General features: G+C 39.6%; 1 protein-coding gene across 1 annotated transcript; it reads right to left on the reverse strand.

Moving 5' to 3' along the window:
* Positions 1–480: 480 nt before the first annotated feature.
* PDK1 (pyruvate dehydrogenase kinase 1) lies at positions 481–13,520 on the reverse strand. Its single transcript, XM_083865328.1, has 11 exons — positions 13,345–13,520; positions 10,084–10,225; positions 8,564–8,635; positions 7,800–7,984; positions 7,417–7,506; positions 7,049–7,126; positions 6,365–6,441; positions 5,546–5,644; positions 4,512–4,622; positions 3,255–3,368; positions 481–3,126 (listed from the first exon to the last, which is right to left on the reverse strand). Exons 1-11 carry the CDS (start codon positions 13,475–13,477, stop codon positions 2,986–2,988), a joined length of 1,242 nt encoding a protein of 413 aa, XP_083721454.1. The 5' UTR covers positions 13,478–13,520; the 3' UTR covers positions 481–2,985.
* Between the last annotated feature and the right edge of the window lie 9,678 nt (positions 13,521–23,198).

Below are 23,198 nucleotides of genomic sequence, written 5' to 3' on the forward strand. Positions count from 1 at the left end.
TTTACTTTGTTCACAGTAGCTTCGAGTTGTATGACAAACTTACAGACCTTGAACCAAAGAGGAATATTGCTCTATTGATGAAAGAGAAAGGGATTAGAAATATGGAATCATCAAATGCTCAGGATCTCCCACATAAAACCACCCTTTAATTAATTCAGTCAAGAAAGTTGAGTGTTTTAACAGCTAGAACACAGAATATTGCTAGAACCCCATATTACCTTTTCTCTTTAAAGCCTACAATTGCACGCTGGGAAGAGTTTTCTCATGAAGAAGACTAGTGGAAATAATGGTTTCAGAGATTTCCCTGTGTGCAGAGCTGTCACAGGTAAGGAGGGGCCATAGCAGGGATGATAAATTCCCCTGGCAATGAGCATGAGAACACTGATTTATCACAGCCCACAGCGTTTAACGTCTGGCCGATGTTGAATGAGATGACTGGCGGCACAGAAGTAGTACCAAACCACACAATCACCCAACAAGTTTCCTTTTTACAATAGCTTTAATGAATAAATCCAGCAATTCAAAAATTAACACAAACCAAGATTAATTGTACAGTGCAAGACAGCTAATTTGCATACAAAACTATTAATCTCAGCATTTTGACAGTATGCTACTTTTCTGTAGTGATTCACTTCAACTTAACCAGTGTGCTCGCAGTGACTTCAGTATAGTATTGAAAATACTAAATACAAAAGTTGTCTTCTGCACTTCTATTTAAACCAAAAGTTATCAAAGATCAAATTTTTAACTAAGATTAAATATTGTAAATCAAAACACTACGCATTTGTGTTTTCACCACAATCATTTGGGGTGGCAGGTGAAGAGATAACTACAAATATAATTAATTATACAGCAAGTTGCTCTGGTAATCAGAATTCAATTGGTAGTTAGCTGAAAACATGAAAGAGACTTTATTACAGTAATATCTAAAATACTTAAGGGACTTTGTAGAAAACCACTTTTCTTCAGAAATATTGCTCATAGTTGTCCAATGTTTCTAAAATCAGTTTAGTTAAAAGATTTAAAGGCCAGAATGCTCAGCTTCAGACCTGAGTTTTTAAAAGCCCTTGCTGTAATTTTCAGCTTTAGTTTAGCAAAAGCAGTAGTTGCAAGTGTCCCTTCCAACACCTGTACCGGCCCCATTTTATGCTATGTGGCATTCCTCACATCCGCTTGCAGGGAGGGCCAAAGAAGAGAACAGCTCTCAGTTCTCGTCACTTACAGCCATGCAGATGGAAAGGTGTGCCAGTTTATCACCTCACATCCTTGTAAGGAGGAAAATTAGGGGCTTCAAGGTGCTCACAAGCTTGAGTGGAAAAACCCTACTGCTGTGATGGCAGTTAAGATACAATAATCCTCCCTCAGATTCAGTTTAACTGTGTATACAGCCCAGTCTGTAATGCACTTCTATTAAAGTTATCTACATTAGCTTAACCAGGGTATAAAACCAATTCATTGTTTTGCAGAACTTGGCTAGGGAGATAGCAGGTGATGAATCTGGCTCAGCTACAACTAGAGTAGCATGACTTCAATTTCCAACATCCCACCTATCCCCTTCACTTGTGGTATCTCACCTTCTGTTCTGCACAGAGATAATAATAATAAAGCAAAAGCTAGGCTTATTGTGTCTGAGAGGGATTAGGCATGTCTGCTACAGAACAAAACCCACAGAATTACATGCAGTTTAATTAACTGAGAAAAGAATTAGTTCTCAATGGCTTTAACTGCATCACTCTAAAAATGTTCAGGAAGGACAGGAATCAAGGTGCAACACAGATGTTTATGATTTGAACAAAGCTTGTACAGTAGGCATTAAGTTGATTTCTTTATTAAAAGGACTCTGCATCTGAAATACAAGACTCACTTCCCTCTCCATCTTCCCCTGTATGTTCTGATTTGTCTTTGATTAACATATTCTGGTTATCATGTTTATGTTGTAGTGTAACTTCCAGTTACTAGAAAAACGAGGCCAGAAGCATATCACAAATGCAAAGGTATTTTCAAAAACTGTTAATTCTACTTATTCTTACTTACTCCTGAGAATGTAGTTTGTACTGTCAAAGTAATAGAGATGCCCTATTACAGACAAATTTTAAAAATCCATTTATTAAAATAGTTTCCATTTACAGCTGTAGCTGTACCTGACATACCCAAGTCTGAGATCTTACAAAGGCTAGAATGTTGATACTGCATTTTGGTAAGACCGACAGAAATACAGACAAATGCAAGACAACATTTCTCTACTGTACACAAGCCATGCTATTTTTAAATTCACAATGATCAGGGCAAGATCAGTTTTTCACATCCATTATATATTCACATTACAACCAAAGAAATACAACTGATGCCACATACCTGAGATACATTATACCAGTAGTAGCAGTTAAAATCACTTTTTGAATTTTTTATCCCTACAGAGATGTGTGATTTCTACAGCTGAGAAAACCCCCTTGATATAGACAGTGTATGTAGGCAACATATCTAATTTGGCAAAATAAGCTTCAGCATGCTTAAGATAAAAGAAAGTGCCATACAGTTGCAGAGGTATAGCAATGAGCTCAATATTTCTTACACAAGTTTTTTATTAATCTGTAGAATTAACTGTATAATGGAAGAATGTTCCAGTGAGCTTTTTTTAACAGTTTTTCTAATAAAATTTTGTAATGATACAAATTAATACCAGATGTGATAGCCATTGCATTGATCCCTATAAAAACCAAAATATTGCTCTTTTACTTAGCTCTGAAAGCAGTCATAAATAGAAAGTGAAACAAATGAAGTATGACCTTTCTTTTTAAGTGCAGGTTTGAGGGGTTTGGTGGCTGTTGGTTTTTTAACTTCAGAAAAGCCTAAATAGACTGAACTTTCTGTTAGACCACTTAAAATTACTTTCATGTATTAAAGTGGCTCAACATCTTGGTATAAATTAGGTCTTCTAAATTCCCTTTAGACAAACCTACTTCTTAGGAGCTGCTGAGGAAAAAGCTACCTACTGCGAAAAGTGGTCATGTCCTTTGGCTCACTGCTTGGCACACACCAGTCATCAGCTTCGTGGTTTGCTTTATAATGTTTCCAGGCTGCTTCGTTGTATACAGGGAGTCTTTCAATTGATTCTGTTGATAAGGCCTGTAAAGAGAAAAGGCTGTAGCTGATGATTCTTTTTAATTGAAGTTACCGTAACGGAACAAGGAATTCCATTAGCAGTTCAGATTAGAGTTGCTGATAATGGAAAATGGTAGTGTGTTACATCATACCTTGATGTAAATAACTGCATCTGTACCATAGCCTTCTAAGGAATAGAGTTTCAGGTCTCCTTGGAAGTACTGTGCATACAGACGTGATATGGGTAAACCATAGCCAAAACCAGCCTGATGGGGAGAAAAAGTACACTTCCATTAATTGCATTAATCAGTGGTATTTTTCTGTTTTAACTTAATAGGTAAAATAAACTAAGCATGTTTGAGAGTAACAGGAGTTCACGTGTTAACTATTATGCCCCCACAAGCTGTTATATACCCCAAAACCAGAATAATGGATGAGTGATTGTAATTATGAGAAAACCGATTCCTTTGTTAGGCAGAGCTGGTAGATAACACTTCTTGTATTATGGTAGCTTTTTTAAGAGATGCCATTAGAGAAGACTGGGCTGTGTCTGTATCATGCCTCATGGAGCTACTAATCTAAGTACACAGTGTTCTTAAGTCAGATACATTTCATTGTCAGTATATATATATAAGGTTCAAGATACAATGTCTACAAATTTGCAGTTTATACTGAAATTCTACCAAGGCCTGGCTGCAGTGGCAGGACAGAGCCCTAAAGTGTTAAGCATGATTTTTTGTTTAAATACTAAATTTTAAAGGTAATCTCTCAGTGAACATACACAACACTCCTCTGTAAAGATCTTGTGTTTCATGAATTGCAGAGTCATCTACACACAGAACTACATATATTTTTAAATTATGTAATGTGGGAGAATAAATACAGGAAAGCTGTTCCGAAATTCTAATTTCTGAGAGCTTAGGCTTTATTCCTTTTGCATTTATTACAGTCACATGAAACCAAAGTGGATTCTTCATATGCCCTGTCACAGCTCTGTATCTTCATCCTTGCTGGAGTTGGTACAATTGACTAAACAATACAAATGAACTATGGCTTTGATCTAAAGTCATTGCTATAATTATTCTTCCTTTCACTGAGTGGCTACAGAAATAATTCTGAATCTTGCTCTCACTGCAGTATGTGCAGCATAGCTAAATATTCTGCTTGAGGTGGCTGATCTTTAGATTTAGTAGAGAAAAAGAGAATCATTAACAAATCTAAAGAGTTTTTAGTATTTTATGCTGTTTTCCAGTTATTTTTTGAAAAATACTTTAATTAAGCTTGAAATAAGTAAAAATAAAATATCACTCAATGTAATATCTATAAAATCAGTATTTCATAGCTGTGGCTAAATGGTTTTTATGACAATTAGATCTGTCCATGATGTCAGGTATAAAAGACTCGCATACCAAAGGTGTAGCTCGTGATGTCTCAACACGAGGACGGGGTGCTGTTGAATACATATAGTTGAACAGTCTGTCAATTTTCCTCATGGGAACACCACCACCACGGTCACTCATCTGGAACAAGGAGCATTTAGCTTTATATCCCTGAATACATTTTTATAAAAGACAGCTTCTCTCAAACAATAAGCCAGAGAAAGTTCCTGTAAAGTATTATTTGAAGCTGTCCCTACTTTACAGACTTTCTTTAATTCTCATCTTCAACAATGACCAAAGAGAGATGAATCCTTCCCTTTCATCCCTTATCCAAACCGTTAAATAAAATACCACCATAAGAAGCATTCATAATCTCTTGGAGGAAAGGAAATTCTGCTTGAATTGTGCATTGCTTTTATCTTCTTCATAACACACTTTTGTCTGAAGTCACAATCTATACCTTTTAGCAAATGCTAGGTTCTCTGTGTATTTTTACTCCTCAAGAATACTGCCATTTAAATATGATTTACTAAACCCTGTTACTTGAAGGAGTAAGTCAAAGCAGTTTTTTTGATACAGCTTAGTTAGACCTATGAAAAACCCAATGCTTGCAGTTGGTCTTTGAAATCAAACATGGATGTTGTACAGAAAAAGAAGTAACTGCAAACTGTTACTGTCAGGAAACTGTCAGGAGGTTTGTTTTGTGTGGAATATACAATATATATTTCCCTTTCTTCAGTTATTTCACACCTGTATAGCTCTGTCACTTGGAAAATGTTGATGTTACAATTGTATAAAGATGCTACTTCATTTTTAGTCATGGCTGCTTCTAAGCTAGGCAAGACACAAGTACAGCATGCCATTGCAGAGCTCTCAGTGTGACTGCCGCCTCTTCGTGGGGCAGCACGTGAAATTCCATAAGGGTTTTTTTACTTACACACGTCATCACATACCATCTCCTGATGGAACCACATCAGCAGCTCAGGTTACTAATATACTGCTCGTGACAGGAAAAAAAACCCTACTCAAAATAACCTTCAGAATACTAAAAAAAAAATCAGTACCTTCACAGTTAAATCCTCATTCCCCAACGTGATGTGTACATGAATTGCAGGATAAATGCATCGATCAGCATGGTGTTCCATGGTGGCTCTCATTGCATTCTGTAATTTTCAAGTACAACTTAAATCCTATTCACTTTGTATATTATCTTAAAATAATATACAAATATATAATAATAATAATAATTTGTAATAAATATAATAATTTAGCAGTTATTTTTATCATGTATTTAAGAAACACAACAAATGTATATTGGTATAAAATTGGTTTTTTGATATTCCTGGTTTATTTAGTATCAGTATATATTTAGTTTATTAGAATACAGAGACTTAAAAATCTTTAAATTTTTAAAGGAAACATGAATAGTTTAATATATAGTGTTTGTGTTCTAGAATTCTTTATGATGCACGTAGTACATGCAATATGACACAAAGTCCAAGAAAAGTCTAGGACTAAACTGCTTGAGGAAAGCTCTATAGGACCTGTTAAACATTTTGCCAGATTTGAAGATACACCATTTATGGAATATCTTATTCTCAGTTGCTTTATTAACTAACATCTTCATACATTTTAAGATTTAAGCTGTCTATTCAGAAGGTATTCAGTGGCTAGGTAAACATCTTCCAAAGCTGTTCATTTTCTATACAATTACTGTTTCTCTAATTGTACAGGGTAGCTGTGTTGCTGCAGTCTAATGGCAAGAAGTTTGTACTTGCAAAAACACACTGTCATCTAGAATCGGTTCAGAAAGTCAAAGCAATACAATCTCAGTAAACAAAGATGTATGAAAGAATTGTGTAATTAATGGTAAGTGCACAGACCTTGAAAAGTTCAAAAACCATGTGGTAGAGATGTGATGGCACATACACCACTTGCATGGGCTGTCCTGGTGACTTAGCTGGAGAGAAGAGAGTCTAAATAACTAAACAGCACATGAGATGTCTTTTATTCATTCCCATGGTAATTAAAAACATAAATTTGTATTGTTAAATTTCAAGAAGAAAAATTCAAACAGAAATCTTTTGCAAAATTGTATGTTAATCAAATGTCATAATCAGGATTTTCAAATGTTACTTTAGAAATTAATCTTAAAACCCACTATGGGGTCACTGACTAGGACATATCATAGTTGCTTTCGAATAACCTCATACGTATCAAGAAGATTGAATAGAATGTCTTGTATAAATCTTTAATGTGTTGCAAGAAATGCAGAGAGGGTGAGATGCAGTAATGTCAGGTGAAGAGATACGAAATCTTAGCAAGGGAAGGAGCCTGCTAAATTTCTTGATATCAACAGGTGTAGAATCAAAAACTTCTACTCATGTCAGTTTTCTGATTAAAGGGAGGAATGGGGAAAGCATTCTGTGAGACTTAAAAAAATGCAATTTATAACAGTAGCTACAGAGAACACATGAACTGTGTGGAAAGCAGAACATTTTACCACCAGCTCCCTAAGAAGAAACCATCACGATGTTGAAGAGCACCCCTTGAGTACATTCACTTACCATTCAACTCTTCAAGGATAAGTTCAGGAGAGCTCATGTAATATAAATCACAAAGTCTCTTGGCATTTTCATAGCCGTCTATAATAAAAAACACAGGAAGTTACATTTCCCCCTCCCACTTCTTTAGAGTCTACTGAAAAAAACCCCAAAATTTGAAAACTCTGTGCACTGCCAGAAAGATTTGTATTTTTTCATAAAAACTGCATTTATAGGAAAAAAAAAAACAAAACAGTATTTCATGTCAAATAAAACTTCTGCTCTAGGTAGTAAAGAACAAAACAATATCTGCATACCAGGATGAGTATTTGCTCTTACTATAGACATTCATGTAAGTTTTCAGGATTCTTGTTCTTATCATCTGAACTTACCTCTAATAACTTCAACAACATTGCAGTTAGGATCAATGCTTCCAATGTGTTTTGGATGAGCTGGATTAATTTTCCCACCAAACAGTAAAGCTGCCAAAAGAGAAAACATTTAATATCCAGCATAACTTTATAATTTTAGTTTGTGTCTTCAGTTTTGGTAAATAAAAATTTTACAGGCAATCTAATTTCAGTCCTCACCATACTGAAAAGCCTACTATTAAAAGCCTATTAATAAATATTTTAGGAATTGCATTAAGAATGAGTTATAAATAGCAAGGCAAATAGTATACTCCTAAGTGGCACCTTAGTATTAAGCACTTAAAGGAAAATACAGTTGACACGGTACAGATATCATTTCCCCTCCTTTCAACACTGGAACTTACAGTGCTGATTAAGGAGCATTCTGATTGAAATGCGACTCATGTAGAAGCGGTCTAAGAAATACTGCACGTTCTGAGAGGTCACTGGATCAATGCCAAAGCTCTCCTTGTATTCTATTACTCCTTGAGCCATCGTAGGAATTACATCATTGTGGCGATTCCGGATTTTTATCACAGTATCTGTAAAACTAAAATTAATACATTGTTGGTATTTCACTTTCAAGAGAATTTAATACTCCGGCAAACAGAGTGTCTGTTTACAGACATGAAGACTTACATAGAAAAATACCACACGTCTGCCTACTGCAGTAAGAAGGCAGGTCAGTTTTCAAAGACTGTTTCGGGTGACTAATGTTGAAACAATCAGTAATCCACTATTTTGACTACTTATAAAATTAGTGTTTATTTATTATCTTGATTCTGCCAAGAATCAAGATAATAGATAATAAATAAAGATATCAAGACATAAGTATCTTGGTATCCACCAAGAGAAAGAGAAAACTGTGCCAACTGTTTTCATGCAGAACAACCCATGCCTGTCAAACGGCACTTATGGTCAGCCAGCACTGACCAGGGAATTCTACAGAATGACACTGTGCTAAATGCTTAATTTCCTGTTTTAATGTACCCTTTTTAGGGACAGGGGATGACATTGCTGCAATTCTTCTGTAAAAATGTAAGAGAGGCATTTTTTTTCAGCTATTGTTTTCTTACCAGTTCTTCCATACAATATTAACAAGATGTAATACGTCACAGCAGAGCCTTACCTGTGAATAGTCCCTGAATCTTCTGAGCTTTTGTCCTTGAAGTCAAGAATCTCCTGAAGACTTTGGACATACCTTTCAATGAAGCAAACAGGATAAAGATCAATTCTAGCATGCCTCCCCAGATCTCTCTGGTTAGTAATTTGTAGACGTCCAGTGTTGCGTGTTTCCAAATCATTCTACCTGTCTCCCTGAGTTTTGTTAGATTCCTTTGAATCTAATTATGTTTTCTTCCAAAATTTCCAGAACAATAAATTCTACAATTTGATTAGAATGCATAAAATATCATCTTTGTGTTTTAAACCCAGTAGGTGATCACTTATTTGCAGCCTCATCGCGTTACTGTTAATAGAAAAATCTTTCCATTTGTTCATGATTTAAGTATTTCTGCCATCCCTTTCCTTAGATACGTATTTTTCAAGCTGAAGAATTCTATTTGGTTTCTCCTCACGTAGAAATTGTTCCAACCCTCTGATTATCCCTCTTGGTCTTTTCTGTTCAGGATGGAGCTGCATGCAATTCAGGGGAATAATGGGCTAACACAGTGGTACAATTATATTCCTCCCCATTTGTTATTTAGTTCCTAACACTGTTTTCCTTCTTGCCATCAACTGACATATCCAGAAAAATATTCCCAGTAGCATCAAAATTTATTTTTCCATTGTGAGGAAGCAAGCACACAGGGAGAGGAGGTCCTTCCCTGTGTTCTATTTTGCATTTGCCCAAAAAGAATTAATTTCCCATTTGATCAGTGTCATCTAGTATCATGAGAATATAAGCATTTCTGTTTCATTAAGAGCCTTCTTCTTCATTGATAGCTCTTTTTATATTCTCTCATCTAGTCAATCCCACTTACTGGCAGATTTTGGAAGGTATCTTAACTTTAAAAGCCTTTACAGAAATCCTAGTGCCTTCAGCAGTTGCCGAGCAATCCCTTTGTTTTGCTTTCATCTTTAAAAAGTTTATGCCTAAATTGCTTACTTGGAAGCAAACTTTACTTTTCAAATAATGTCTTTTTTACTTCATGTTCTCTCTGGTGTTTTATATTTTGCCTTTGGGAACTTCCTATTACTTTTTCTTTGTATTTTCTATACCTTTACTCTCAATCTGCAATAACCTGTCTTGTAAATGGTTTCTGCTATGTTTTGCAAACATTTTGTGCCTTAGTCTGCTTCTGTTGTTTTCTTCAACGAGCTTCTTCACTTTTAGGTGAGTTCTCTATTAAATACTGTTCTGGTGGATTTTTGATTTAAAAAAAACCAAATATTCCTCATATATGAGTATGTGCAATGCTTGATGACTTTTTAATTCCCTTTTGGGTTCTCTAATGCTCCTAAATGTTTTTTTCCCACATCTGTAAATTTAGTTTCTGGTCACACTGGTATATGTAACATCTCAGTATAAATAGGTGGTGTTCATGTAACAAGCCTATAAATGTTCTTTCAGTAGAAGAGACTGAATTCCTCCAACCTGTGTATATGCAGAAGGACACCCTTCAAGGAATGGAATGTCACTGTTCTTACCAGCTCTGCACCAGCTGAACTGAAGGTGTTCTTAGGAGGTTGTCTGGAAGCAAGCTTATTTCCTTCATTATGTTTGCCAATCTCACAGGCAACTCTTGTCGCAGAAACATAAATGAAGTCTTTTCACAAGCATTTTCAGATCCTAAGACCAATATGACATCAGAATGAAGTCAATACTTACAGTAGAGAACTACACAAACTTTCTTGCATAAGAGGCCTGTACCTTGATTTCAAAGCTGACTCAGCCAGGCTGGTAAGGCAGTGTTTGTTTCATGGCAGCAGCCCACTTGTATTTCAAAATTTATCACATACTGAAACCTTCCTGTTGTAATGAGACTCTTCAATATATAACCAGAAACTAATGCAACAGTTACAGACATGTGCTGTTCAACTTTAAATATGGCTTCTATCCATGTATATTGTTCATTTTATTTGCAGCAAACATTGACTCTAACCAGCACTGATCAAACAGTATGTCATTCTGAGCCTGTCAGAGAAGCAGATGAAACCAGCACAGGAAACTGTTTAAGAGAAAGATGCTTGAGAAAGTGTCATAGTCCCATACGCCCTGCTTTTCATCACTCATCTTAGTGAATTATCACAACTCATCCTCAAACACTTTCAGAAAATAAGTTCAGTAACATTGATTTCATTTTCAATTAAATCTGTTGTAGTTTAAATTCAGTCTTACAGGAACAGAAGTCAGGTGAATGAATTCACATGAATAGTGAGGAACAAACGAAAGTAGGACAGCTACTCTGCATAGCCATTAGGATACTGATACATTTAATTCTTTTACATTTTTAAAAGCTGGAAGTGAAAATACTGCCTCTTTTGATAACCGACCTGTCTTTTTGTAAGAATAAGTGTCATCTGTGGGAGTGGCAACTAAAGGTGGTTATTAAAATCAGGACCTGCTTTTACTCCCACAAAGCTTGTCTTCCAGGCGAGAAAGGAGGGTGCAGCGTGGGGAAGAGACGAAGAAATGCTGGGCTTCATTCCCAGACAGACTTCTTTCTAGACTTAAGCACTGTCATGTAAGCAACATGTGAACTTCCAAACCTGCCCATCTGCTGCAGTGAAGTGCATACTTGAGGTCTGCTGTTTCAAAACAGGTATCTCCTAAAAATTAACTCCTGTGTTACAGCTCAGTTCACTCCTTCAATTTGGCAAGGGGAAGTTGGGGAAGATTAAAGGAGGGGATGAGGAAAGAAAAAAGGAAGTTGGGAGTGCCTTAACTATGAAAACTCTTCACCAAGTTGAAATAGAGCAGTTTATTTTAAAGCAGGCAGACTCAGACAAATAATAAACTACACAGATGAAAGAATGTTAGTTAATAAAAAAGAGAATAATTTACAAGAAATTCCTCCACAATGGCACTTACCAGCATTATACACTGTCTACATGACCTCTGCCTAGAAACCTTTCATTCTTCTCCCTAGTCAGATTACATTTCAGGCATGACGGTTACTGGCCTTTCCCTTTTTTGTGGGTAGAATTCCACATCTTTATAATCTATAATCTTTAAATGCTTCATATACTGAAAAAATTACAATTCACAAAATAGTTTTTGAATCTGAAGGCCTTATCTTTGCAATCTTGGGTCAAATATGGAAGGCACTATAGGGCAGGCAAGTTGAACAGGCAAATGACTGTGCAGTTACAGTCTATATCTAGGCAAAGAATGATTAAAACTCCTACAGAAAATACTGTGGTCTTATAACCCAAAAACAGACCTAAATTTGCTTATAGAATATTTCAGGTTTTAAGATAGCTTTACCAGATTTTATTATTTCCTCTTTGACTGCTCTCCCTCTTGCAAAGGGATCAAAAAGAAAAAAAAAATCCTTAATGAAAACACCATCAGATTATAATGGGTACAGAATGTCTTACAGACAAATACTGTCTCTGTCTTGCACTCTTTTTTATTTCTGTTACTAGTTTTTATTCTCTGTGATTAAATCCTTAAGCAAAAGAGAGGGAAAAATATTGCAGAAGTTTTCAAGATTATTTTTACCTTATGTTCAGGTACTTAAGAGCAAAAAAGTAGCCTATCTTTTGACACAAGGAAGTAGTGTGCATTGAAAATAAACACTGATTTTACGGTAAGCATTTTATCAGTAGTGGCAAAATAATACAGCTCAAATCAAACTCTAAATTGTAAGATTCTTTGCTTAAATATACAGTAGCAACAGAACATATGGTAGAGTTCTTGTAGGAATCTGGAGTTTTAAATGTCAGCTACATTTTACTGCCACAAGCAAAATGCTGAATATGAAGCGACAGGATGAAGTGACAGGAGATAAGTGTGAGAAAGCCTTCTTTGTAAATCTTCCTTGCTTAGACAATGTTTGGGGTTCTAGGATTAGTTCTCACTAAGGTTTTACTAGCAAAACTATAAAAAATCATGAAAGTATTAACTGGTTCAATATATAACATGTAAACGTGTATGCACACCAAAGTGCCTTGGATACAGAAACAACCTCAGGCTTTGAACCTCAGGTTTTGAAATGTTTCTCAGTGTGACTTACACAAACTTTCTCTATGTGGTCTTTGCTTTGAAGCAGAATAGAACAATTTCTCTGATCCCTTTTGTTTCCAAGCTGACAGCGAAACCTGGAAGCATTAGGAGTGGTTTTGGTATTGAGTGTAAGACTGAGTATCCTGTTACTGATTTACTCATATTCAAGACTAAATTCCAAATCCTCCAGGATGGCTCTTGGTGTCTGCATCCTGTTCCTTCTCTCATACAGCTTCTAACACAGCACCGTTTGGGTAGGATGTTTCTGTAGGGTACAGGCAAGCGGCTGAGAAGTGATGACTGCTGCAGCCCCTCGGTGCCAGCTGAGGCTGCTCCATGTGTTTGGAAGATGCCTTTAAAAGGCTGCACGCTGCTTAGCAAGGGCTTAGCCAGTCTCACCTGCCTGAGCCACCGCTCTAACGCCACCAGTTGTCACAGCTGTTCCCGCCCTCTCCCCAACTCCCCGGCTTCTGCGGGAAAACACCCAACTACCCTGGGGGTGCCAAAAACTGGACTTTTCAGCTAAATTTCAACCTTGTCACAGTTACGGTCTCTGGGCATGAGCCAAGTGGGCTCCCTTGCCCCAGAAGGGAGCAGAGGCGCTCTCTGCCAGAAGGCACGGCATGTAACAACCAGGACGGCCGGGCAGCGCTGGGGGTGAGGGGCCGCGGCCGCCCCGCTCCTCACCGGCACCTGAGGGACGAGGGGCAGCGGTCACGGGCGGCTCGCCGGGGACTCACCGAAGTCCAGAAACTGCTTCATGGAGAGCGGCGAGGGGGAGAAGCGCGAGTAGAAGTCCACCTGCTGCGGGATGTTGGCGGCGGAGGCGCTGCCCGGGGCAGCCCCGCGCAGAAGGGCGCGCAGCAGCCTCATGATGCAGCTCCGAGCCCTCAGCCCGGCTCAGCCCGGCCCGGCCGCCATTTCCCGCCGCGCCGCTCCCCCGGCCCCTGCCCAGGCCGCGGCCGCCTCCGCCGGGAGGAGGTGCCCGAGGGGTGGGTGTCCCCGCCCGGCCCGGCCCCGCAGCGCCGCGGGGCGGCCAGAGGGCGGCTCGGAAGGAGCGGGGCGGGGTGCCCGGAGCTGCGCGGCCGCTGAGGCTCAGCCGGCCCCGGAGCCTTGAGGCCCCCCCGGAGAAGGCGACGCTCGTTTCGCGGAGGGGCCGGGCCGCGGACAGGTACGCGCGTTCCGGGTGCCGCCGCCTGCCCGGCGAGGGGCCGCGGGTCCGCTCCGCCCACGGGCGGGGAGCCTGAGGGGCCGCAGGAGCTGAGGGAGCGGGGCCGGGGCCCAGAGGTGCCCGTGACCCCCGGCCTGGAATGGGAACCTGCCGAGAGTGACCGGAGCGCCGGCGGGAGGGGAGGGCAGAGCCTCACCCGAGCCCTCGGCCGGGCCTCAGCAGCCAGTCCTGTGTGTTCTCGCTATCGCACCTGTGTCTGCCCAGCCGCGCGGGGCTGGGGCTTCTTTAGTTACCAAACAAAGGATAATCAAACAAACAAAAACCACAGAGGACGAATAGGGCTTCTGCCTTTACAGATGCGCTCCTGATCGGTCAGCGATGAGCACAGTGTGTGTCTGTATTGGTAGGAAAGCATCTGGACCCTGTGTCACAGTGAATCGCTTTACTGCCTGTTAAAGTGCAACATGTGAGGTACCAAACTCTGTATTGGTTGGTTCATTGTCCTGCTCTGGTAGAAATATCTAGACATTTTTGAAACTAGGCTCTCCATCAGATCTATTGGTACAGATAAATTTTGATACCTGGTAACTTGAGCTAGGTGCCTCAAAGGAGGCACCCCAGACAAAGATATTCCTGGGCGATTCTTATTACAGTCTAAACTCTGCATGCAGCAATGTGGATCAATAGCCATATCAGAGTCTGGGCCCTTCCTGGCCTTCATTGCTTTGCTGTTTTGTTACCAAGTGTTTGCCATGTGCTCATCTTCACATCCTCTTAAGTTTGTTTCTGTGGTAGTTTCAGTCAGTTCTGTAGTCCATGTTATAATGTGGTTGGTCCAGCTATTAATTTTTGAGTAATATTTAAATTACAGTTTTGTCTATTCTAACTATTAATAATGTTTAGGCTGTTAGTTCCAGGTTGCACTGTGTTCCATCTTTGACTTATGCAATATAGCCATATAGCTCAGCTTGCTATAACAATTCTAGCTACTTATGTCAAGACAGCACTTAGCTAGTTTCAAATAATATGAATTTTTCAATAATTCCTACCTTTGTTTCGGTAAGCATACCTGCTTTAATAATTTAGTATTTGATATGAGTTTAACCTCATGCCCTAGCAGAGGTTCACTCTGTTAGTTACTACATAGACCATAATTCACCCACAGGCACAGAGGTGTGAACACCTCTATACCTGTGTACAAACTTACTGTGAAAAGTTCCCCTTGAGTTCATTGGAATACCTCAAATCCATTTACATTCTCAACAGGCAAGAATTGCTCCTAGAGGGCTCTAGGGGGATGGTCTTTCCAGTCAGGCAGATTTGGGTGTTCATGAGCTCCAGGTGGTGTCCCACCTGGAGAGGGGCTGGTCACAGCCTGCTGGATGTGAGGGAGTTCAAAGGGCTTCCTTCTCTTGGTACTGGTCTTTATTAGGTCAGGAGATGCTTGGCTTTAGTTAAAAATACGTTTCCATTTTAGTTGTAAACCAAGTTTGTAACTCCCAGAGATTTTTTGGGAGAGAAGTCCAGTAGCAGTGGTGCTGCTCCATTGGCACTGCGGCTGAGGGAGGTAACTCCTGAAATCACAGTGCAGGCCTGAGGAGGCGTGGCAGGGAATGCACCATCACAGCTCCCCCATGTCTGAAGTCAGTTCACGGTGCTCCACAGAGTGACAATGTGCTCACCTCTTGCTTCTCTGCCTATAAACAGGTTAATGCTATGTTCCAGTTGTAATTTGAGGGACATTTTTGCTTACCTAATTATTATGGTTTTGTTAAATGTTATTAATATGTATCAGGAAGGCCTCTGCAACAGTGCCATCCATCAAGTTACTCTCCACACTACACCATACTGAAATACTGTTCAATAAGAAGCATTATCCCAATTTACCTTTTGCATTTCAGTGAGCAAAGTGCCCTCTTGACCTTCCATTATAATTACTGTTAACAGTAGATTGTAGCCACAGTGTAGAAACATATATAGTGTGGAATGAACTATAGTTACCATATTGATTAAAATAAAGAAAAGAAGTGAGAGTCTCCAGCCCGTGGGGAACTTTTTGATGTGTAAATCAAATTTGTTTCAGGCTGGCAATGGTTGCTCCTGTGAGGATAAGCAATCCTTTGATGGCTAACCTGATCCCCAGTGGAGATGTGCTGGCATCATTCCTGGTGCCCTTCCTGAAAAGAGAGAACAAATATATCAACAGTGGATTATGCTCTGCAGTCATTTGCTTTTTTTATTGTGGATACTTGTATTCTCCCCATAAATTTATTAAATCAATTTTCAGTATTGTTTGGTTTCCTTTAAACAAACCTTGTACCTGTGACTTGTCCATGACATGATAGTGGGGATTGATATCCTGTGGCATCCACTAGAGCAGTTTTGATACAGCAATCACATCAATCTGTTCAGTGCTTTGTTGGATTGGCCCCATTTATGGCTTTCTTACTTTTTTTTTAATGTTGCATTGAAATACAGAAAACATTTGATTCAGTCAGCCTCCAGATGCAGTTTCCTGAGCAGTAACTGCACCAATAGCAGAGAATGAAACAGGAGTAGAGAATGAAGCAGGATTAGACTGCTTTTTTCATCTCGTTTGTAATACACCTGTACCTTAATCTTTATGCTGAAGACAGAACGGCTTGTTCGCTCTGGCCAGGGAGTGGTGGCTAACTGGGCTAACAGGCAGCCTGTCTGTCTCTGCAAGACTTCTATAAATACAGCTTGTTGGCAGGTTTTGCCTATTGCTGCTTCCAGGCCACTCCAGGAACACCACAGAGTAGCTCATGCTGCTCGAGTTTGTAATAGTTTGGGACTTGGACTTGAGAATTGCTGTGCTCACAACCATTTTATGATGGTCTCTCAGCTGAGAGCCAGCACTAGTTTAAAGCAGTGCCTATAAGCAGTACATGGAGTCTTTGTAAACTGTTGCAATTTCTTATGATGCCTCTGGATTGGCTTCATCCTTTAGATGTATATGTTACTGTTTTGTTGTTTTGTGTTTCAGCTTTACAGACATGCCTTAAAAACTGGACTTCTGCCTAAAGTTATCTTTGGACAGCAGTCCCCCTGCTGCCACAAGACGTGGCAAAGGCTGCCAGAGGTTAAATAGATCATTGTGCATTGTAAGCTAGAGACCATACACAGTCACATAAACAGGGAGCACTTTTCTCAGGAAATGTTGTGCAGTCACAGAAGTAACTGTGGCTAAAAGAATGTTGGATGATTCTTTAAATGCTGTGTCCAGAGAACTATTTACCTAATGGTATTTTTCTGGTTTTGTTTAAACAATTGATACTGATCCATGTAAACATGTTCTGTTAGAATGTTGGAGAAAATTTTGAATGGTCTTTCTCATAAAACCTGTTTCTTTCATTGGTGATTTTCTAGGGGCTTGCTCTGATGTGATCCAGTGTGACACTGGCCAGAGCTCTAATGTACTAATTTCTGTAGATTCTTATGCAAACTAAAAAGGAGAAATGTAATATTTTTGTTATTTTGAATTTTCCCCACTCATATTCATGCTTATTGGTGTTGTTGAAATTCTAATACATCTGGCTCAATAATTTAAATGGGACAGAACAGTTCAGATTTCAAAAGAACTGAAAATACAACATTTAGTTGAACTTCAGTTTAATTTATTTAAGTTTTAATACTGCAGGGTGTTACATGGAAAGACTTTCTTCTTTGTTAAGATGGCACTGGAAGTCATCAGTTCTTGGGTGCTGCATGTACTAGTGCTTTTTTCCTTTTCTTTAAGGTCCGCTAAAGTAGGTGCAGCTCAGATTAAGAAAAAAAGCTTAAGTTGCCAGGTATTAATATCCTTAGAATATTTCTTTCTTTTCTTTCAATGCTTTATATTCTTGGCTGCAATGCCTGCACAGTCACCTCGCTTATCTTGCCATTTCTCTTTTCAGCTTGTGTACTTTACCTGCACAAATTGTTTGTTGTTCTTAGGTTTGTTTCCATTCTTAGGTTTCTGTGGGTAAGTTGAGCTTTTGCAATGCTAGACAAATTCTTATGGTTACATTGGTTTATGTAGCTTTGGTCTTTTTAGAGGTACAAATAAAAATACATAAAAATGTGGTCAAAAATATGGAGAGGTTTCTATAGGAGTTATCAAACTAAAGCAGATTTAAGAACAGATGGGTTTATTTTTATCCAGTGTATAATTAAACTGTGGAGTTTGTGAATTTTTGCCATGTTAAGCTTTGTGATTCAAGATCAGGAGGCAGCTGGAGAAATTTTAGGATTATCATGGATGCTCTTAGTCATGCAGTTTAGTTTTAGGTAGTCCTGTGAGGAGCTTCGTCCCTTATGGGTCTCTTCCGATTTGAGAGACTCTTAGGAAATATATACAGGATAAATATACTACAGGAAAAATACACTAACGCAGCTACTGAAGTTAGCCATTAACATTTTTGGGGAACAGGAACAGCAGGGTATTTTGTGGACAACTCTCAGCAGCTGTCAGAGGTGGATGCTGGTCTGGGGGGGATCTGTGGTCAGGTCCAGGGTGGCTGGTTTTGCTAAGCCAGAATCAGTCCGAGTGCCTGAGCAGGCTGGCAGTGATGCCCTTCTCAGCCCTGTACTGGGGAACTGTTGTACCCCTCCATGTCAAGTATCCTGGAAACATTTCTTTTAATCAACTTACCAGTTGCATTATTTAATATCTTCCTAGCAAAAATACTTTTCTGTCCCTTCCTTCCCTATCCCCCCAAAACCCTGGGATTGAGGTATAAAATAGATAGTTTGCATTGTGTAGCAATGATGAGGGAGATTTATCTTGGTCTGCAGCAGCAAGGACACCTCCCCTTGCAAAAATCCATTCTGTGTTTTCTGGGATATTTGAGGCAGGCATGGCCCTGAAGAGATGCTGCTTGCACACAACCATTTTGCACAGCTAGAAAAGAGAGAAAGAGGTCTTTCTTGCAACATGAAAAATGCAAACTGCGGATCCCCAACCTCTTCATAGTGACAATGTCACACCTTGACTGGGATTTAAGGCCCGTTACAGCAGCAATGTTTTGGGATAAGGAGTTTTGCTGTGTTTTTTTCACAAGGCTAGGACTCAGCAAGGTTTAAAAGCCTGTGAAAGGTTTATTGTAAGAATTATGACTCTGGGGCCTGGAAATATGGACATTGAAAGATCTCTGAGGACTGGGATAAAAAACCTAAAGCAACTGGTTACACAGTTGCAATTGGGAAATACTCTGCTCCCACTCTTCTTGTGCCACGCAGCCCTGCTGTCTGGTGAGGCAGCTGAAGCACGTCCAGGCACGTCCACAGGTCTCTGCTGGCTCCGAGCTCTGGCTGCAGTTGCCTGGTTTTGTCACAGCTTGGTCTCCTGCCTTCTGCAAACAACTGCTGACACACTTGCCTGCCCTGTGCTGGGAGAAGTTATTACAGTAAGTTAGCTGAGACTCCATTTTCTTCACGTGGTAAAAGGCAATTCTTTATTCACATCACTTATTTTACACAGCTTTCACAGACCTCGTGTGCAGCACCTGTTGGCTGGTAGTTTTCTTACCACTTCATTTATTGGTCGGAAGGGGATTTGTGTGTACGTGCTGAGTTTCAGGTTGTTTAAGTTTTTCCTTTCTGGGTTCTCATGGAACAGATCCTATGGTTTACACAGATGCACTTACTTTTCAACCCAAGAATAAGTTGTTGTGTTGGGGAACCTTTCATACAAGATTGTTTTCACATCGGAACTTGCAAATTGCTTAACTACACTCAGAAGAGGTAACAGGTTAGCTATTGATTTAATGGAGCAGGCCTGGTTTTATGAGGCCTTTCTTTTATAATTCTTCTACCTGTCACAACATTTCCTTTTTTAATAATTTTTAAAAGCTCATATGCTCTGATGTTAAAGCAATTTGCATCTTATTAAGACTATTACTGGTAATCTGTTAAATACGGGACAAGATACATAAAAAAAACTATTATAAGCAACAAAACTTGTTAAATCCAATCATGTCACTGACACAGTGGCTCGCAGCATGAGAAAAATAATGTCCAATGTCTCTAGGGGAAATTGAGATAAATGACCATTGTTTTAAAGTCCAAATAGTTGAGACTCAAGAGAAAGTCCATTAGCTGGAAATGTTGATCCTTGACATCACTGAATGTCCTTTTGGGAGCCTGGAAGAGGGAATAGCTGAAGAAGGTCAGTAGGAACACTTCACCATGATGATGACATAAAGCTTTTGTTGAAAAGTTTCCTCTGTAAGTCTCCAGACACAGCCATGCTCTGGCACTCCTACTTTTGCTCCTGTTCTGATTACAAAGGCTGGGTGGTGGTGAAGTCATTTCTCTTCTCAATGGGCCTCATTTTCTCGGAGGCAATTGATGTCTGATCAAATGAATAGATGACTACTTTTAACCTGTTGATGATAAAGACACATGCATATCTTCTCTTTAAGTTAATGAATTAATTAGGCTTTGCCGTTGTACACTCAATTGGGATTTCAATTTAATGATCTTTTTTCCAAATTTTTAATATAAATATTGCATTATTCAAAAGGACTGGTTGTCTTAATCTTTAATGTACATGTTGCATTATTTGAATGTTCCTAAGGTGTTAAATTCTCCTTCTTCTTGTTTTTTTAAAAATGAGATGCATGTCTTTTATTATGCGTATGAAGGGAACATCCAAACAGAACAATAAATGTAGTGAAACCAGAGACTTAGAACAATCAGGAATAATTCAAATACAACAATCAGGAATATTTCAGATAACACACATAATTAATAGCACATGTGAAATTAGGTAATTAGCAATCTCTGAAATACTGTACCATCATCCCAGAGTCTGCAAACAGCTGATAAACCTCAAATCAGTGAAGAATTGGATAATCATTTTTAGAAAATGATTCCCAAGCTCACTTCAAAAATAGGTCCAGCTGTCATATCAATCAGTTCAATTTGCTAAGTCAAAGCAACTTGAATATTGTTTTGATGCAGAAAACACCTGGGTCTGTTGGCAATTTTCTCATTCAGGTAGAGCTAAGGCCTGGCCATGGCCTAAGCTGTAACTGGGAGAAAATTCCCTAGACATATTTTAAAACAAGGCTCTTAAGAATCTTGGGGTGAAAGACTAATTGAACCATCTTAATAGCTGTCTCCTCTGAAATTCCCTCAGGATAGGGATGCTTTAAACACAGCAAACTGTTGGAGTGCTTCTGTAACAAGAACTGGGACTGCCTCTGATTACTAGGAGTAAAGGTCACAATACTATCAGTTCAGAGGAGGCTTTTGTCAAAGCTCAGATACTGTTTCTTGGAATTCAAAAATACTTAAAAATCATGAGACAGCACTGGGTGAAACCACAGAGCCAGTGCAGAGACTGGCTAGAGAGGCAGCCTGGTCTAAGAGATGCATAAGCAGCTAGAGAACAAAAAAGGATCCTGGAATGACATGTGTCTTGTAGATAATTACACAAAGAGATGGTAAAGTACATGAAAAGCTGGCTATAAGGCAATAATATCAATTTATGAATAATGCCTTCTATCATATCAGTAAATTCACACTATGTAATACTGTAGCAGACCTCACGTTTGAGATGGAGACACATCAAGGCACTGTCTCCTGTCTAATAACGTGAAAAGGTCCCGGTTTATTCTTCTTTACACTTCAGCCATCCTGATGTTAACTACTCACTGACTTTTGACTGCAGCAAACTCCCACCATAGGGCTCCTTTTGCAGACTCTGGCTGCTGGTTATTTCCTGCTAGAATATGACTGCAGGTGTTTCCTTGCTGCCTCTGACTGTAGGCTTTCACCTAGCTTGGCTTTGACTGCAAACTCACTGCAGGGCCCAGTGCAGACCCAGACTGACCTCACAGCAGAAAGTGTCTCTCCCATTTGGTCACTCTTACCAAACCGTTCCTTTTTCCTCAGGATCTTCCCCTGATGAGCTAACCCATTCTTTTATCATGCTCAGAACACAGCTCTGACTTATTAGGGGTGATGTCATCTGTAACCTTTTCTCCTTAAAATATATCAGTCATAGCTATCTAAAAAGGTTGAGATAATATTTCCTAAACATTCATGTATCTATCTATAAGAGTAAAATGAAACAAAATGCTGAACAACTTACTAGTAAAACTGTAACAACTCAGATTGAGTAACACTCAAACCTGGTATAAACTAATTTTGACAGTGATAAAGCATAACAAAATGAACTCAGTAGAACTCTGCCCCAAAAACACTTTATATTAATAAAATGTAACTCAATTATTACCTCAGTAAAACAGAAGGTACACTTAAGAAAACTCAAAGTTAATCACTGTTAATACTGAATACAACTGTGATCTATATAAAACTGGAATACAACACTGTCTAAACTTAATAGTACTGAAACCTCTGAAGGGCGCATGTAGCAAAAGGGAGAACACACCGAAAGCAAACAGAGAAAAGGTTAAAAGGCACAAAGCGCTCGTGGCTCCCCTCTCCCGGCCCGGAGCCGCCGGGGCTGTTGAAAATCCCGCGCAGAGCCGGGCGGGAGCGGCATTGGAGCTTCAGCTCCGGAAAGGAGCCGGGAGCAGGAAATGTGTCCGGGTCCTGCCTCTGCAGAGCCCGCGCTCCCCACGGAACCGAGCGGGGCTCGGGGGTCTGGAGGACAGAACTGACCCGGCGGAGCCCCCGCACAGAGCGCGGGCAAACACAGCCCGGCCCGGCCCTTTGTTCGCCTCCCTGCGGCGTCTGCGCGGGGCGTACACCGAGAGCAGTTTCAAAGGGGCTAGAACAGTTTTAGTAGTCTTTTCAACGTAAAAAACGGAATGAAAAAGTAACTTTTCCGTCGTTCGTGGGTAGCGGGAACAGAAAAGGACCTGCAGACACGGGAGGTGCTGACCCAGAGGTCTCTGGAGCCCGCGGTGGGGGCGGTGCCGCAGCTGCTGCGGTCCCTTCAGCACATTGTAATTCTTTAACGAATTTCTAATAAAATACCATGTAGGTAACGATTTTGTGACTACCATGTCTTCCCCTTGGCTGCTGCCCACAAAACCTGCCCCAGTGGCTACTGAAAGAGCTGTGGTGGTCCTTTAAATTGAAAGGTTGTATTCTCTCATAAGGTATGTCTGCTATGCTGCAACAGTTGAACATATGGGAAAGTATTACAGTTCACCACCAGTCTGTTTCTGTACCTTGGACTATATAGTGTGCGTATATTTTTATATAGATATGAACCACACACTACATATAGCAAACACTAAGTTACATATATCACATATATGCATATGTTCTGTGCACATACACTATTATATTGCTATACCATTATACCAGTATATTGTATATACTACAACTAGTCCTATTATGTATATGATATAAATGAGCATATATATAAAGCCAAATACAACAGATTTGTACAAAACTTACTGTGATCAGCTGTTTAACTGTTCTGCCAGTTGATGTATTGTC

Source organism: Zosterops lateralis (assembly GCF_965231275.1).
Source record: "Zosterops lateralis genome assembly, chromosome: 7".
Lineage (NCBI taxonomy): Eukaryota > Metazoa > Chordata > Aves > Passeriformes > Zosteropidae > Zosterops > Zosterops lateralis.